This window comes from Epinephelus lanceolatus, chromosome 18 (assembly GCF_041903045.1).
Source record: "Epinephelus lanceolatus isolate andai-2023 chromosome 18, ASM4190304v1, whole genome shotgun sequence".
Taxonomy (NCBI): Eukaryota; Metazoa; Chordata; class Actinopteri; order Perciformes; family Serranidae; genus Epinephelus; species Epinephelus lanceolatus.
The window spans coordinates 24,395,350-24,410,477 of record NC_135751.1 but is presented as its reverse complement, the minus strand read 5'-3'; the positions used below and the strand labels follow the sequence as shown (position 1 = coordinate 24,410,477).

At 42.7% G+C, this 15,128-nt stretch overlaps 1 protein-coding gene across 1 annotated transcript in view; it reads right to left on the bottom strand.

The window, feature by feature from the left end:
• Positions 1 to 2,113: 2,113 nt before the first annotated feature.
• The window catches only part of coro7 (coronin 7), a 156,787-nt gene continuing 143,772 nt past the window's right edge, over positions 2,114 to 15,128 (bottom strand). Inside the window, exons 10-28 of the mRNA XM_033644121.2 lie at positions 8,548 to 8,602; positions 8,280 to 8,337; positions 8,032 to 8,177; positions 7,590 to 7,688; positions 7,404 to 7,508; positions 7,093 to 7,252; positions 6,813 to 6,988; positions 6,559 to 6,667; positions 6,355 to 6,441; positions 6,103 to 6,245; positions 5,851 to 5,955; positions 5,269 to 5,354; positions 4,388 to 4,529; positions 4,188 to 4,277; positions 3,942 to 4,058; positions 3,308 to 3,443; positions 3,070 to 3,161; positions 2,855 to 2,941; positions 2,114 to 2,561 (exon numbers count right to left, since the gene is read on the bottom strand). Of these exons, the coding sequence (XP_033500012.2) occupies positions 2,553 to 2,561; positions 2,855 to 2,941; positions 3,070 to 3,161; positions 3,308 to 3,443; positions 3,942 to 4,058; positions 4,188 to 4,277; positions 4,388 to 4,529; positions 5,269 to 5,354; positions 5,851 to 5,955; positions 6,103 to 6,245; positions 6,355 to 6,441; positions 6,559 to 6,667; positions 6,813 to 6,988; positions 7,093 to 7,252; positions 7,404 to 7,508; positions 7,590 to 7,688; positions 8,032 to 8,177; positions 8,280 to 8,337; positions 8,548 to 8,602 (2,002 nt within the window). The 3' untranslated portion in view covers positions 2,114 to 2,552. The remainder of the gene's footprint in view (positions 2,562 to 2,854; positions 2,942 to 3,069; positions 3,162 to 3,307; positions 3,444 to 3,941; positions 4,059 to 4,187; positions 4,278 to 4,387; positions 4,530 to 5,268; positions 5,355 to 5,850; positions 5,956 to 6,102; positions 6,246 to 6,354; positions 6,442 to 6,558; positions 6,668 to 6,812; positions 6,989 to 7,092; positions 7,253 to 7,403; positions 7,509 to 7,589; positions 7,689 to 8,031; positions 8,178 to 8,279; positions 8,338 to 8,547; positions 8,603 to 15,128) is intronic.

Genomic DNA, 15,128 nt, shown 5'->3' with positions numbered 1-15,128 from the left:
GTTTATGGCTGCATTGTAATTTATTAATACTGTCCTGTCGTTGTCTAACTACCACCATGATTACTTAATACTAGTAAACATTAGATAAGAAAATTAGCTCATTTAAGTGAGGAATATCCCCGAACAGTCTGAAAAACAAAAACAATCATGATTAAAAGTTGCCCAGCAAACAAGAAAAGAAAGAAAGGAAATCTCAGAGTATACAAAGGCCCCTACTAAAAACTCCAGTAAGGAGGTGGTTTGGCTTTCAATGCATAACAACGTCCCAGTTTGACTGACCTTTAACCCCTACTTATATGACTATTATAAGACTACCAGACAGCAAAACATTCAATCAGAACTTGTACAAATACACACATTACACATTATTTTTTAAATGGCATTTCACTCTATCATTGGCAACGGAAAGGTGAACTCATTGTCGTCGTCATAAGAAATTCCAGTTCATGACCAAACATGAACACTGGTGACCCTGTTGTATCCTCAGTGTGGTTTTTGCTGCTGAAGGCTTGAGCATGTTACAGTAATTGTGTATGTGTATGTGTGTGTGTGTGTGTGTGTGTGTGTGTTTCACCTGATCAAACAGGAAGACTGTTGTTTTTTTGTTTTAAATCAGATGCATGATCAACAACATTACATCTTTCAGAAGACACATTGTGACTGAGTGTGCTCATGTGACTGGCCGGTAGGAAAAGCAAGCAGTGGTCCACAGCGGAGGTAATTGTGCACACACAGATAACAACTTTGTATGCAACGATACACAACCTGGTGTGTTGATATCAGGAAACAACAGACTGGGCACAAGAGGAGGCCATTGCGCTTTATATCAGGACACCTCAGAGTATATTATCATGCTTAAAGGTACAGTGTGTGAGATTTAAGGGGGGGTTTGGCGGCATCTAGTGGTGAAGACTGCACATTGCAACTAGATAAAATTTATGTCGATTAGAATCCCTTCAGCGTTCTGTGCTCAGGAGGTTTTTAACAGAGCCAAATAATCCACAGAGGACTCTTCCTCTCCACAACAAATGAACCTGAGGTCTCATTTATAAAACAAAGTGTAGCATCCATACTTAAAATGTACGTGCGGACAAAAGCCAAAAATGGCATGCGGCAAAAAATATTCGACAATTTCCAGGGCTCCAGAAATCAGGCTTCCACCTCATTATCTGGGTTGCCAATGTCCTGTCTCCAGTTTGTTTTTATACATCCCAATTTTTGCGTGGGAATTGGCGAACGCCTTTTTCAGGCCTCGTTTTGTGCGCACGCAATGTTTATAAATGAGACCCCAGGTGATTCAAACTGGTAAAAACACTGAATATAAAGCAGTTTCATGTTACAAATCAGTGTTTCTCCAACGCTGTATGGCATGTCAGAGACAGACTGCTAGCCCAGCACCTGTTTGTATTTGTTCACCTTTTATCTCTGATAACTAGAGATTCAGACATTCAGGAGGGTTTTATCAGTAGCCGAATAATCCGCAGAGGTTTCTTCCTCTCCCAGACAAACAGACCCGGTGATTTGAAAGGGTAAAAACACTGAATAAAGCAGTTTCACGTTAAAAATCAGTGTTTTTCCAGCAATGTTTGGCTCATGGCTGAGTGGCTGTTAACTGTGGTGGCCGATGCCAAAACACAAATGACCCTATCTAGAGCCAGTGTTTCGTTTGTCCACTCTGGACTACTGTACAAAAATGGTGGTGCAACATGGCGATCTCAGTAGACGAGGTCCCGCTCCCAGTGTAGATATAAACGTCTCATTCTAAGGTAACAAAAACACGACGATTCTTATTTTCAGGTGATTATACACTAAAGAAAAAAAGAATTTCTGCCAATATAGCCCCCTAAATCCTACAAACTGAACCTTTAAACCACAGCCATATACCACTACCAAAAAGAGAAGCTATGCGAAATACTAATCTATAAAATCCATCTTTTACATCTGGTACTGTAGCATGACGCAGAGGTATTATTGCCATGATCACCTGCTGTTTAATTCACCTTGCACTGACTTAGATCTGTGGTTTACAGGAAACATGCTTGAGGTGTCCTGATATAAGATTCCAATGGACTATTTTCTGACATTTACTGTTGTGTCATCTTGTGCTGTGGGATTTCTTTTATAACATCATGTATAGTGAGACAATTTTGTGACAAACAAAGCAATTACAATGTCAGATTTATCCCAGAATGACCTCTGTAATATTTAAGGATTACAGCTGAAAATGATTTTCATATCAAATTTCATGCAGTCGAATACGACGAACACCAAACTAGACAACATGACATTTGATTTTCCAAACCTTAACAGTTATTGTGATACATACTAATCTCAGAGGGTGTTATAGTTATGGTGATTTTTTTTTCGCATGTCATTTATACTTTCACATTGTACAGTGTTGTTTGTGCGCTGAGATGTTAGCTGATTGAGCTCAGAGGACGTGTGGGTGGCACCATCGCACGCGCAAATGGCAACATGACTTGACAGTTGATCTGTTCTCTCCTCTCGGCTGTTGGCACCATAATTGAACCGAAGGCAAGATGGCGTCTCCTCTAGTCATCCTGGACGACACAACAGGCACAGTTAGCAAAGATGGATTAGAGACATGGAATAAATTTGCGTTGACTTAACACGTTAAAACCTGAAGCGACATCACTTGTCTTGTGCCGCTTTCAGACGCCTTTCACGAGTATTTAAACCTTTGAACCCTGAGCCGATTGGTGCGATTGCATGCATGTTCATCATATTCTACTGTATGTAACTGGTACAGTGGAGGCAGAGTGTGCAGCTTAAATCATGAACACAGTGTCATTAGAGTCGAGACTTCACAGCTGTTTCCATCACATTCACTCACCCACTCGTCCTCGTCGACCCCCTCGAAGGACTCCTGTGGCAGCGGGTCGTCCATGTTCCCCAACTTAGCCACCATGGCACTGAGCAGCTGGGATGTACATACACATACTCAGTACATAAACACGGCAACTTTTCTTAAGTAACATGTACATGATGACTCTGAAGTGAATTTATGTACAAAAGATGGCCGACACACACGATGCAGCTCATCCTCACCTCCTCTTTCTTCTGTTCATCAGTCTTCTCCTCCAGGTAAACAGATGAGGGCAGGTATTTCCTGACTGGAGCCTCTTTGGGGGCCTCGCTCACTAAGAGTTAAAGCATCACAAACAAACACATACAAGGTCATATCAAACACTGGCATGTGGATTGTAGAAGTTATCATCATCATCTGGAGCGAGAGCTGTGTCAGGCAAAGTCACATGGTGTGTATTCATAATGTCTGTGTCCACACCTGGCGTCATGTCTTTAGGTTTCAGGCTGATCTTTTTGTGCTGGCCGTTGGAGCCAGACAGCCAGGCAGAGGCAGTCAGTGCCGGTTCCCACCAGACTGCGGTGTCTGTGTACACATCGTCCTGGAAAAACTCTTTCTGCAGACACAGAGTTACACATAGAGTTATTAATACCTTACACAGTTAAAGCAACAACCTTCTCACTACAGAGCAAAGAATCTCTGTCTGATTGGAGAACCGTTCGTCCGATCTACTTGACACTTGGCGGGTGTATTACCGGGGACCCAAGGACGTGCATTGTCTAAATTGGGGTGATTTGGAGACGCCACACATTCAGTATAAGTAAACTTTGAGTGAACAAACTAACTCTGTGCTTCAGTGCAGCAGCCGGGGCGGAGCTTCAGGGATCTGCTTTGTTACGTCAAAGCCTGTTTGGGACCCAAAGAAGCACACTGTCGAGAGTGATGTTGGTCCTATGTGCATTTCTCGAGAAAGCTGCAACAGCTGTACCACAGGCTGATCAATCAGCCATTCTCAACAGGCATGATTGAACAGGCTATGCACTAGTTTCCTAGAAATAACCAGCAGGAAGGAAAGCATGCACATGAAGTCCACTGGGTGGTGCAGTTGGCTCACCTTGACCCGTGGCACTCTGAAGGCCACTGGCTCTATGGTTGTCTTGGTGAGCATTACTCCCACTGCTATCTCCACATCCCGCACGTTGCACTCTGTCTTGGGCAGAAAGGCGAAGCCCTGCGGACAGGAAACAATCAGGAAGTGTCTGAGTTTAGCAAATAAAAGCACATACAGCATCACAAACATGTCACAGGCTTTAGTGACACATCAATTAAAATACGACAACAGAAGCTGTCAGCTCACTACCTTATGAGGCTCAGAGGTGTTAAAGCTGCTGCACTCAACAAAATACGGATCTTCAGGGCAAACCTCATAAACGTGGGCTCTGGTATCACCCTGGAACACAAATTAAACACGCAGGTTTCATCTAATTCTTACATTGTTCTCAGTTTTGATTTTCAAATGTATCGTATATGCAACGATAGTTTGATTTTTAATTTGCTCACTTTTGCAGAGAGGATGACCACACTGGTGTCAGGGTCGTAGAAAGGAATGAGAGTAGAGGGGGAGATGTCTATAGAGGCGTTGGCTACGGTTCCAGAGGACAGGGAGTCAGCAGAGTACAGGTAGAGTCCTCTCTCACTGCGACTGCAGAAGGACGACAAGAAAGAGTCAGCTGTGAACTTTTCTTTTGACTGACCCGCTGCTGCTCTGATAACACTGTAGAGGCCATATATAAAAGCAGTGGTTTGTTCTGCTGAGAAACTTTTGGCTACTGGCATTCATGTGGATACCACTTGACACAGAGCTCAACACATCGACCTGGCCTCCAAATTCCCCAGATCCCAATCTGATTGAGTATTCGTGGGCCATGCCAGTACCCCAGAGGTACCCCTGATCCACAGTGGGGCCTTTTTGAATCGGACTCGGCTCTGACATGTCGAGGCATGGACATGGGACCTCTGGGGCTGTGCTTTGGAGTCTGGCACCTGGGGGTTGGTGGTGGATCCTTTGAGACCTGTCGGTTGGGTACTGGCACATCCCGCGGATGCTCGATCAGATTGGAATCAGGGGAATTTGGAGGCCAGGTTGATGCCTTGCACGCTTTGCCATGTTCCTCGGGCCATTTCTATGGGGGGGGGGAACTTGGTCAGCAGCGGTCTTTGGATTAGTGAAGTGCTTCAAGTGGCATCCACATGAATGCCAGGACCAGAGGTTTCCCAGCAGAGCATGGCGTTGTAACGACATGGTCAGTATTGTTCATGTCATCTGTCAGTGGTTTTAATGTTCTGGCTGATCTGTGTATGTTACATATATATTTCTATACATACATTTTTCTCCTACTTTATGACACTTTGAGAAAAAAAATCTTTCCCATGCTCAGTACCTGTCAAATCCTGACACCAGCAGGTACTTGCCCTCACACACCCACACCACACGAGCTCCCCTGTGGCCCTCAGGACCTGGACCCTCCTAAAAAAAAAGTAAGATATGTAATTGAAGATTTAATGTGTCAATGAAACAAAAAGAAACTTATTTAACTGATCAAACAACACTGTAATGAACTGCTTCCTGTCTGACAATCCTCTCACATATTCAAACTCACTGTGTATTATCACACAGGCATCTTATTGCTTTTACAAAACAGTAATACACTATTGACACAGACTCGGTGTGCAAAGCTGGAAAGACGGACTTTCCAACGAAGACTTTCTTTTTACATTGCAAGATGTACAAAATGGATGATATATTTGGAGGACCCTGTTTGGACCCCCAGCCTATGACCCATAACAGAGTATGTCTACTATCTGGATATGATGAATGTCATAATTCCTGGCAATGTTCTTGATGTTCTGTATTATTGCTTTTGACAAAAAGGACCTAATGAAATCTAAGTGTCAAAATAAAAAGACAAAGCTCATCTTTTTTTAATTGCATCTTCCCATATTTCCCAGTGTGCTGTACATACCTGCACAGGTACAGTGGACTTGCGGGGATCATAGATGCGAACTTTCCCGTCTTTGCACACTGTGGCCAAGAGCTTACCATCTGGGCTCCAGGCCATGCCAAAGATCTGAATACAATCCACAACAAGAGACAAGAAAGACGAAGAAGAAGAGACTTGTAAAATGGAGTTTGCCTCGTTAACACCAGTATGTTTAAGCAAACATATCCAAATGTCCAAAGTGCTGTGCAAACAGTCTATATCTTGGTCACCCACCTGTTCCTGATGTCCGGTAAGGATTTTGACCTGTTCTTCGCTCTCCAGGTTCCATAGTCTGACTGTGAGATCGTAGGATGAAGACACCAGGAGTCCGCTGGCCAGAGGGTGGAACTTGATCGAGTAAATCTTCTCCGTGTGGCCTACGAGGGGTCACAGCAGCTGTCAGTTAACTTTAACTTCTCCTGTTGTGTGTGCCAGGCTTGTCAGTCAAAAACCTTTTTCTAAACTAAACTGAGGGTGGAATCGTACCTTGCAAGATGAACTCAGGCTCAGTCAGGGTCTCTGTCAGCCCTCCCTTTGGCACCTGCCACACCCGGATCTTTGCATCATCACCAGCTAGCACAGACAGAGAGACGGCATGTCAAATCACACTCCTGCACATATCAGCACACACAGACGGCACAACATACAGCTACAGATTCTCACGCTGACACAGCACATGTATTCACTCACCCACAGCAAGCCGGTGTGTGTCAAAGGGGTCCCAAGAGAAGTCGACCACATTGACAGAGTTTTGGATGGTGGGCAGGGCTGTGTCTGGAAGCCTGCCAGGCTGAGAGCGCTGAGGAGGGGAATACAATCAGTCACGCACTCATGTACAGTACACTAGAGTCTGATTTCTAAAGTATTTAAGTACAAGGGAAAAAAGAAACCCTCAACATTAGGCCGACAACAGTTTTTAATTTAATCCCGAGCAGCTGCCTTACCTCAAAGACGGCGATCTGGCCCCCAGAGATGGACAGAGGCACTGCCACTCGTTCGCGGTTGACACAGAAGCCGTCGCTCTCACCTGGCGTAGTCAGGTTGAGGCCCTTCAGGTTGGTGATGTGTGTGTCCCGGTGCATCACTGCGCCCTGGATGTGACGGAACTTGGAGGTCGGCCCTGAATCAGAGATAATCCTAAATCAACAGCTTTGACGCTAAACAACACCATAATGCAGAATGAGAGATTTCAAGTGTGTGTGAGTGTGTGTGCTGTGTGTATACCCAGCATGTTCTGGATGGCCTTGGCGCTCTGGCTGGGACTGGGGCTTGGGAGGAAGCCCGAGGAGAGGCCAGAGGTGGAGGAGGGAGAGCGGGACGGGGCAGCGCTGCTGCTGGGAGTGGTCAGAGGACTACTGGAGGTGGAGCAGCCACGTGCTGGATCCTGTAGAACAGTGGCTGGATGTTAAAAGTTTCAACTACACCACATTTAGGATTGCACCAAGAATATCCACTTGTACAATTACTTCTAATGGATAGCCAGTGTAATCTTAATGGTCAGATGCAACACCAAGTCATACTAAAACATTTTCTACCTCCTTGCTCCCCCCACTGGTCAGCTCCTTCTTAGCAGGTGTCTGCTTTGCAGCTGGAGCCTTTGGTTTGGGCTGTTTGTCTGGGTGGAGGCTGACTTTCTCCACCTGAGGACACAGAGCTGATAGTGTGAGGCATCCCTACAGTGTGAAGGACAGATAAACTTACTGAGAGTAGACATCCTTTACCTGCTTGTTCCCTCCGTTCCACCACTCCTCAGCAGACATGGCTGGAGTTGTGCCCACTGTATCTGGGTAAAGATCATCATGGAACTCGCTGCCTGATTGCTGGAAAACATGCAATACCAGTGCAGAGATGTACATTAGCTGCAGAGGTTATGAACCTAGGACTGGGTGCTGAACTTCAGCAGTTAAAGGCACAGACCAAATTGCTTTGATACTATCGAGTATTGAAAAATGCTTTGTCAATTGGCACCAAATTTTCATCTAAAAAACACCATGTTAAGCTGCTAACTACTGTGAGCAATGTGTAAACGCAGATAGAAAAAAGTACTGTTCAGGAACCGGTATCAAAGTCAAGGTCAAGGTATCAGTACTTTGATTCATACCCAGCTCTAGATGAATCTGCTGTACATGTTGGAGTCCCAGCAGTGTCTGTGCGCATACACACCTTGCGAGGGACTTGATAGCTGATCGGCACAATGCAGCTGTCTGTCAGCTGAAGCACGCGCATCACTTCGCAGGACATGACATCCAACACATGCTTGGGTACCATGGCGACTCCTCGTGTTGAGAAGTCCGTCAGACAGTGGCTCACTATGGAGGTAAAATGTAGAGAAAAGAAAAACAAAGAAAAGGATCAGATACTAGGAGGGAGAGATGTAATAATCTGACCAGACAATTAAAGGATGACTTTACCTTGCGTGAGGAACGGCTCAGAGTTGGACACTTCGAAGCAATCGATCACGGTGTCTCCCTGTGTGAGAGAGAGCATCATTCAGTCATACAGTGTAGTGAATCAGAGACAGTTTATCACCTGTCTGAACAAGATCATCAGCACAGAAGTTAAATACTTATGGTACTAATGACCGTTGACCTTTAAAGTACATGACATTAAACTTTTCAGCCAAAAACTCTTCCTCAAAGTTTCCTCCTGACAGATAACACTAATAAAAATCTATCTCACCATGCCGGCCAGTGCGAGCAGACCAGTGTCATCATCAAACAGAGGGATCATCATCCTGAAAGCAGAGAAACCAGAGAGAGACCAAATCATGCTCAGAAACAGCACACTGATGCAGTACATTTACTATTACATTTAAATATATTACAGGGATACATGGATTATGAGACAATGGGCACCTAGGCACAGAGAGGCCCCCCACTTCTCCTACACAGGAGAAAGACACACAGACTTTGTGGTTGTTTTGCCCTTTTTTGTAGCTGTTTTGTGTCTCTTTGCATCTCTTTGTGGTCTTTATGAGTGTCTTTGTGGTGCGCTTTAATTTGGGTGACATTCCCTTGACACTTTGGGCCCCTAGACCCATTCAGTAAGCCATCTGTAGTCACAGGTTCTGCAGGTTGAAGTTTCATAAAGGCGCCACTAGATGGAGCAAATCGCTCAATTTTAGGGAAAAGGTGTTAATGTATTATTTTCAGGTCAGCACATACGCTGTGATTTCTCTCACTGATCTTTATCTGCAGTCAGAAAAAAACTCTGTTAAACAAATGCAGAGTCTGACTCAGTCACATTCACTGATTTCTACTGCTTAGTGCTTTTAACCTGCACAATAAAGGCAGAAAAAAAATTATTATCAAAGACAAATACAGCATAAAACTCAATGAATACGTAGGAAAGGGACTCGGGAACTGGTTCTAGTTAAAAACAGGTTCCAAATTGCCTGATTCATCAGCATCGTGTGCCTCCGAGCTTAGCTATCCCTTTAATCAATGCCGACATGTTTTTTTAAAAGTTGCGCATTGCAAAACAATGACATCAAACTCATGCCTCTACGCTGCTGGAAACGTACAACTAGAAAGAGTCATGGCAGAGAGGAGGGAATGATCCAAAGCTTGGCCTCAGTTTCACGAAGAAAGATGACAACAGTGCTGCTTGTAATTTTGAGTCAGGGTGGAAACGCCAGGAATGTGCTATTATTATTATTACTTCACTATTTGACACAGTGCTTACTAACCGAGCACCACGTCCCTTAGAGAGGGTAAATATCCTGTTATAATAACATTAGTGCCACACAGGCAGGCTCAGCTGATTTCTTCTTTGACTATAAAAACTAAATGAAAGCAATTGCTGTTCATCAGTTTTAGATGATGAAGGTTGACACTGAAAACCTGTGTAGGCCTACTATTTTCCACACAGAAAGGTGATCAGAAATCAGTAAGAGAATCAATAAAGAATCAAACCGATAAGCAGAATCAATAATGGCACTGGTGTCACAAAAATCCCATCAATTGCCATTCCTGGGAATATCTTTAAAGATGGAAAAATTGTGAAGTAGGCAAAGAAAAACAGACACTCAAGGCGGGATTGGACAAGAGCTGCAACTAATGATTCTACATTTTTAAATTTGTAAACTATGATTTAATGACTATTTTCATTACTACTTAATCTAAAACGAATTTCAAAAATCAATTGATGCATTTTAGTCAACAAAAGGACAGATCCTAGTTTCCTACAGCCAAAGTCAACGTCTCCAACCTTCTTTTTTTCCGAAAAACTGTCCAAAACCCAAAGATATTCACTTTACTATCACACTGACTATGAAAAACAACAAATCTTAATATATTTTTTCCATTCATTTGACCTTTATTTAAACATTTTTATTTAAATCTTTAAGGGAAATGTTTAATTAATTAGCAAAATAGTTGCTTATTAATTTTTCGTCAATCCAGCTATACCTCGAAGAGGGCTGCAGCTAACCATTATTTTAATTGTCGATTAATCTGTCGGTTATTTTCTCAATTAATTAATCAGTTGTTTAGTCTCTAAATTGTCAGAAAATGGTGTAAAATGTTTATTACTGTCTCTCAAAGGTCAATATGACGTCCTCAAATGTCTTGTTTTGTCCACAACCCCAAAGATATTCAGTTTATTGTAACAGATGAGTAAAGAAACTACTAACTTTTCTTTAAGAATTACTCAAACCAATAATCAATTATCAGATCAGTTGGCTGTTAATTCAATAGCTGAAAACTTTAATAAATTGTTGCAGCCCTAGCCTCAGACCGCAGCCCACGCAGGCCTAAACAAGGCCGCAGTCACCTGCCTCCTCTCATGATTTGAGGTAAGAAGATTGAGGGATGAGGAAACTGAATGAGCTTTAAACTCAATAAGGAAAGTACTGTAGTAAACAATCCAAACAGGAAATCACGGCTTAGAAAGAGGCATACGTGCACAAACAGGCACAGCTGACAAATCTCTCATTCTCTCCTTCTTACCCCCTCGCTTTATCAATGAGAGCAACAGTCAGCGCGCTGTGTTGTTTTCCAGACAGGAAGAGGACAGAGTGGTGGCTGATGTGACCACTCCACATCACAGGCCACAGATAGGCCGATTGAAGTGGGGAGGCAGTTCCAGTGATTGGCTTATGATGACGACCTTGTGTAATGGTGCTATTCTAGAGGAACGCCATTCGGCTGTCTCCACAAATCGACTGAGAGTGACAGACTGGTGATGTAATGCTCCATGTATGACAATATAATGACAGACTTAGGTTGGGTATCTTAAGCAACTGCACATGGTGACACGCAATGGTTTGCGCTGCGTACGAGAGTGACAGAGACAGTGTGACTGTGTGTCAGCATTGTATCCGTATGAAAACAGAGGAAGATTTTCAACAAAGCTACATGAGGTCAGGATCATTCTGTCACTAAAATCTGGCTGCCACGAGTCTGTGGTTGTAATAGCTCACTTCCTTTTGTTGCGCGCACATATGTTTTCCAAACTATGGTGACGAGAATCTTGGTATTATTTTCAGTTCAGTCTTGTGTTACATTTTTGGAGGTAATTTGGCCCTTGGCAGTTTTGCAGTAATGGCAGACAGAGAAACAGCTGAATGCCGGTCATGACTGGGAAGGCGTAAAAGTTTTTGGTAAGCCAGCCTGCCAAGAAGAAATGATTTCCAAAAAATAAAGAATACCTTGTATGTGGGTAAAAGGTCTCTTTTATTCTTCCTTTATTTGGAAAGGTTAGAAAGAGTCTTAAAGGGATACTTTGCCAATTTTAGTTCGTTTTATAGTAGACAATCATCATTGCAATAATCTTCTAGTTTTCTAAGTTGCCCATTCATACTATATATCTATATAGAATATCTACTATGTATCAATTTCCATTTGTGGGATCAATGAATGTTATCTTAAAGGCATATTTGGACAATTTTTAACCAGGTCTGTGTCACTGCAGTGTGGGAAAATGTGTGCAGATGAACACTGTTTGGCTTCCCCCTGTGACGCCAGCTCCCGGGGCTCCCCGCCCCATTCACCAGACAAAATCCGCTGGATGACATGAAATTCCTCATCCCTGACGTGCTTCATGCTTTTTATACAGTCTTTGGTTTCATGTCATCCGGCTGATTTTTGCTTACCTCACAGGTGGGGAGTTCCTGGGTAGATGTGGTTACAGAGGTCAGATCAATGAGGAGTTTAGAGCTGGATTTTAACTTCAGTGTAATGTATTTGGGAAATATGCCAACTGGGCCAACAAAGCAGGACAGATATTTATCACAAATACTTCTAGCAGGTTTTAAAAAAGCAATAAAGAGGAAATGGTTGAGTAAAGAGTCTCCAACAACCTCTGAATGGATAGAAATAGTTAAGGACATTTATGTTATGGAACAGCTGACTTTTTCCCTGAGACATGCCGCTTAAAAATGTGAAGAATATTGGAAAACATGGAAATCTTGTTTATTTGTGCGTTTATTTTGTTTGGTGAATTTTGTTTTATCCCCTTAGTATTTAGACATACAAGATGGATGATAGCTCATACATGAGTGGACGATTTCCACCCTGGATTCCAGGAATCAAAATTAAGGATCATAAGGACCTTTGTGATCTTAAAGGACCTGTTGTCAGTGGTACTACAGTGTCACCTTGCTTCTTCTTATTTTCTGTTTTGCTGGATGTTGGGCATTTCACATTTACCTATGATGTTATTGGTTTTGTCTGCTTTTTTCTTTTCGTAGAAACTAACAAAAATTGAGTATATACACACACACACACACACATATATATATATATATATATATATATATATATATATATATATATATATAAACGGCCATTGTTCTTTTATATATACAGTACAGGCCAAAAGTTTGGACACACCTTCTCATTCAATGCGTTTTCTTTATTTTCATGACTATTTACATTGTAGATTCTCACTGAAGGCATCAAAACTATGAATGAACACATGTGAAGTTATGTACTTAACAAAAAAAGGTGAAATAACTGAAAACATGTTTTATATTCTAGTTTCTTCAAAATAGCCACCCTTTGCTCTGATTACTGCTCTGCACACTCTTGGCATTCTCTCCATGAGCTTCAAGAGGTAGTCACCTGAAATGGTTTCCACTTCACAGGTGTGCCTTATCAGGGTTAATTAGTGGAATTTCTTGCTTTATCAATGGGGTTGGGACCATCAGTTGTGTTGTGCAGAAGTCAGGTTAATACACAGCCGACAGCCCTATTGGACAACTGTTAAAATTCATATTATGGCAAGAACCAATCAGCTAACTAAAGAAAAACGAGTGGCCATCATTACTTTAAGAAATGAAGGTCAGTCAGTCCGGAAAATTGCAAAAACTTTAAATGTGTCCCCAAGTGGAGTCGCAAAAACCATCAAGCGCTACAACCAAACTGGCACACATGAGGACCGACCCAGGAAAGGAAGACCAAGAGTCACCTCTGCTTCTGAGGATAAGTTCATCCGAGTCACCAGCCTCAGAAATGGCAAGTTAACAGCAGCTCAGATCAGAGACCAGATGAATGCCACACAGAGTTCTAGCAGCAGACCCATCTCTAGAACAACTGTTAAGAGGAGACTGCGCGAATCAGGCCTTCATGGTCAAATAGCTGCTAGGAAACCACTGCTAAGGAGAGGCAACAAGCAGAAGAGATTTGTTTGGGCCAAGAAACACAAGGAATGGACATTAGACCAGTGGAAATCTGTGCTTTGGTCTGATGAGTCCAAATTTGAGATCTTTGGTTCCAACCGCCGTGTCTTTGTGAGACGCAGAAAAGGTGAACGGATGGATTCCACATGCCTGGTTCCCACTGTGAAGCATGGAGGAGGAGGTGTGATGGTGTGGGGGTGTTTTGCTGGTGACACTGTTGGGGATTTATTCAAAATTGAAGGCACACTGAACCAGCATGGCTACCACAGCATCCTGCAGCGACATGCCATCCCATCCGGTTTGCGTTTAGTTGGACGATCATTTATTTTTCAACAGGACAATGACCCCAAACACACCTCCAGGCTGTGTAAGGGCTATTTGACCAAGAAGGAGAGTGATGGAGTGCTGCGGCAGATGAACTGGCCTGGTGAGCTGGACCGCAGAGTGAAGGCAAAGGGGCCAACAAGTGCTAAACACCTCTGGGAACTCCTTCAAGACTGTTGGAAAACCATTTCAGGTGACTACCTCTTGAAGCTCATGGAGAGAATGCCAAGAGTGTGCAAAGCAGTAATCAGAGCAAAGGGTGGCTATTTTGAAGAAACTAGAATATAAAACATGTTTTCAGTTATTTCACCTTTTTTTGTTAAGTACATAACTCCACAAGTGTTCATTCATAGTTTTGATGCCTTCAGTGAGAATCTACAATGTAAATAGTCATGAAAATAAAGAAAACGCATTGAATGAGAAGGTGTGTCCAAACTTTTGGCCTGTACTGTATATATAAAAGAACAATGGCCGTTTATCTGCACATACTCCCCACATCTGCAGTGACACAGACCTGGTTGAAAATTGTCAAAATATCCCTTTAAGAAAACCTTTATTGATCCCACAAATGGAAAGTGAAATAAAAGAAAATAGACACATGGTAGATATCTATATAAATTTGTATGAATAGGGAACTTAAAAAAACCTGAAGATCATAGAAATGATGATTGCCTACTATTAAACTAAAGTATTGAAAAATTAGAAATAAAAAGTACAAAATACTACATACAGCGACATGAAAAGTGGCTATAAAGTGTATTTAGGCAGAAAGATCTCTCTTGTAAAAGAGATTTTCAATCTCAATGGGACTTCCTGGTTAAAAAAGGTAAAATAAAATAAAAAAACACAGTAGATGCCAAAAAAAATCTGTGGCAAAACACAAAAGCAAAATGCTACAGTTGGCAGTGTGACTGACTTTTAGTCCATGAATTGTTTTAACCTGCTGAGAGCACTGGAGATTGAATAGAGAATACTGTTACTGAATGTCATGCGAATGTTTTGCTCCAACCAAGGTATTTAACCCACATGACAGCTGACTTGTTATCAGAAGGCCTCTTTCCTTGTTTCCCCTGCTCCACCTTACAGGTCATCATCTGTATTTTTCATCCATACCATTTTGTCCATGATGTATCAACAAAATGGATCCGTCTCAGACCTGTACCTCCTCCTCTCTCTGACATCCCTCCCTCTGCCTATGAAGTCAGCGAGGGGCGGCCACGCTTCATTAGGGCGAGTGTGTGTTCCCATGTCGGAGTCTGTCCACAGGGAGTCCCTAAACACCTCCATTCCCACACCCCTCTCCGCTGCCTGTCTT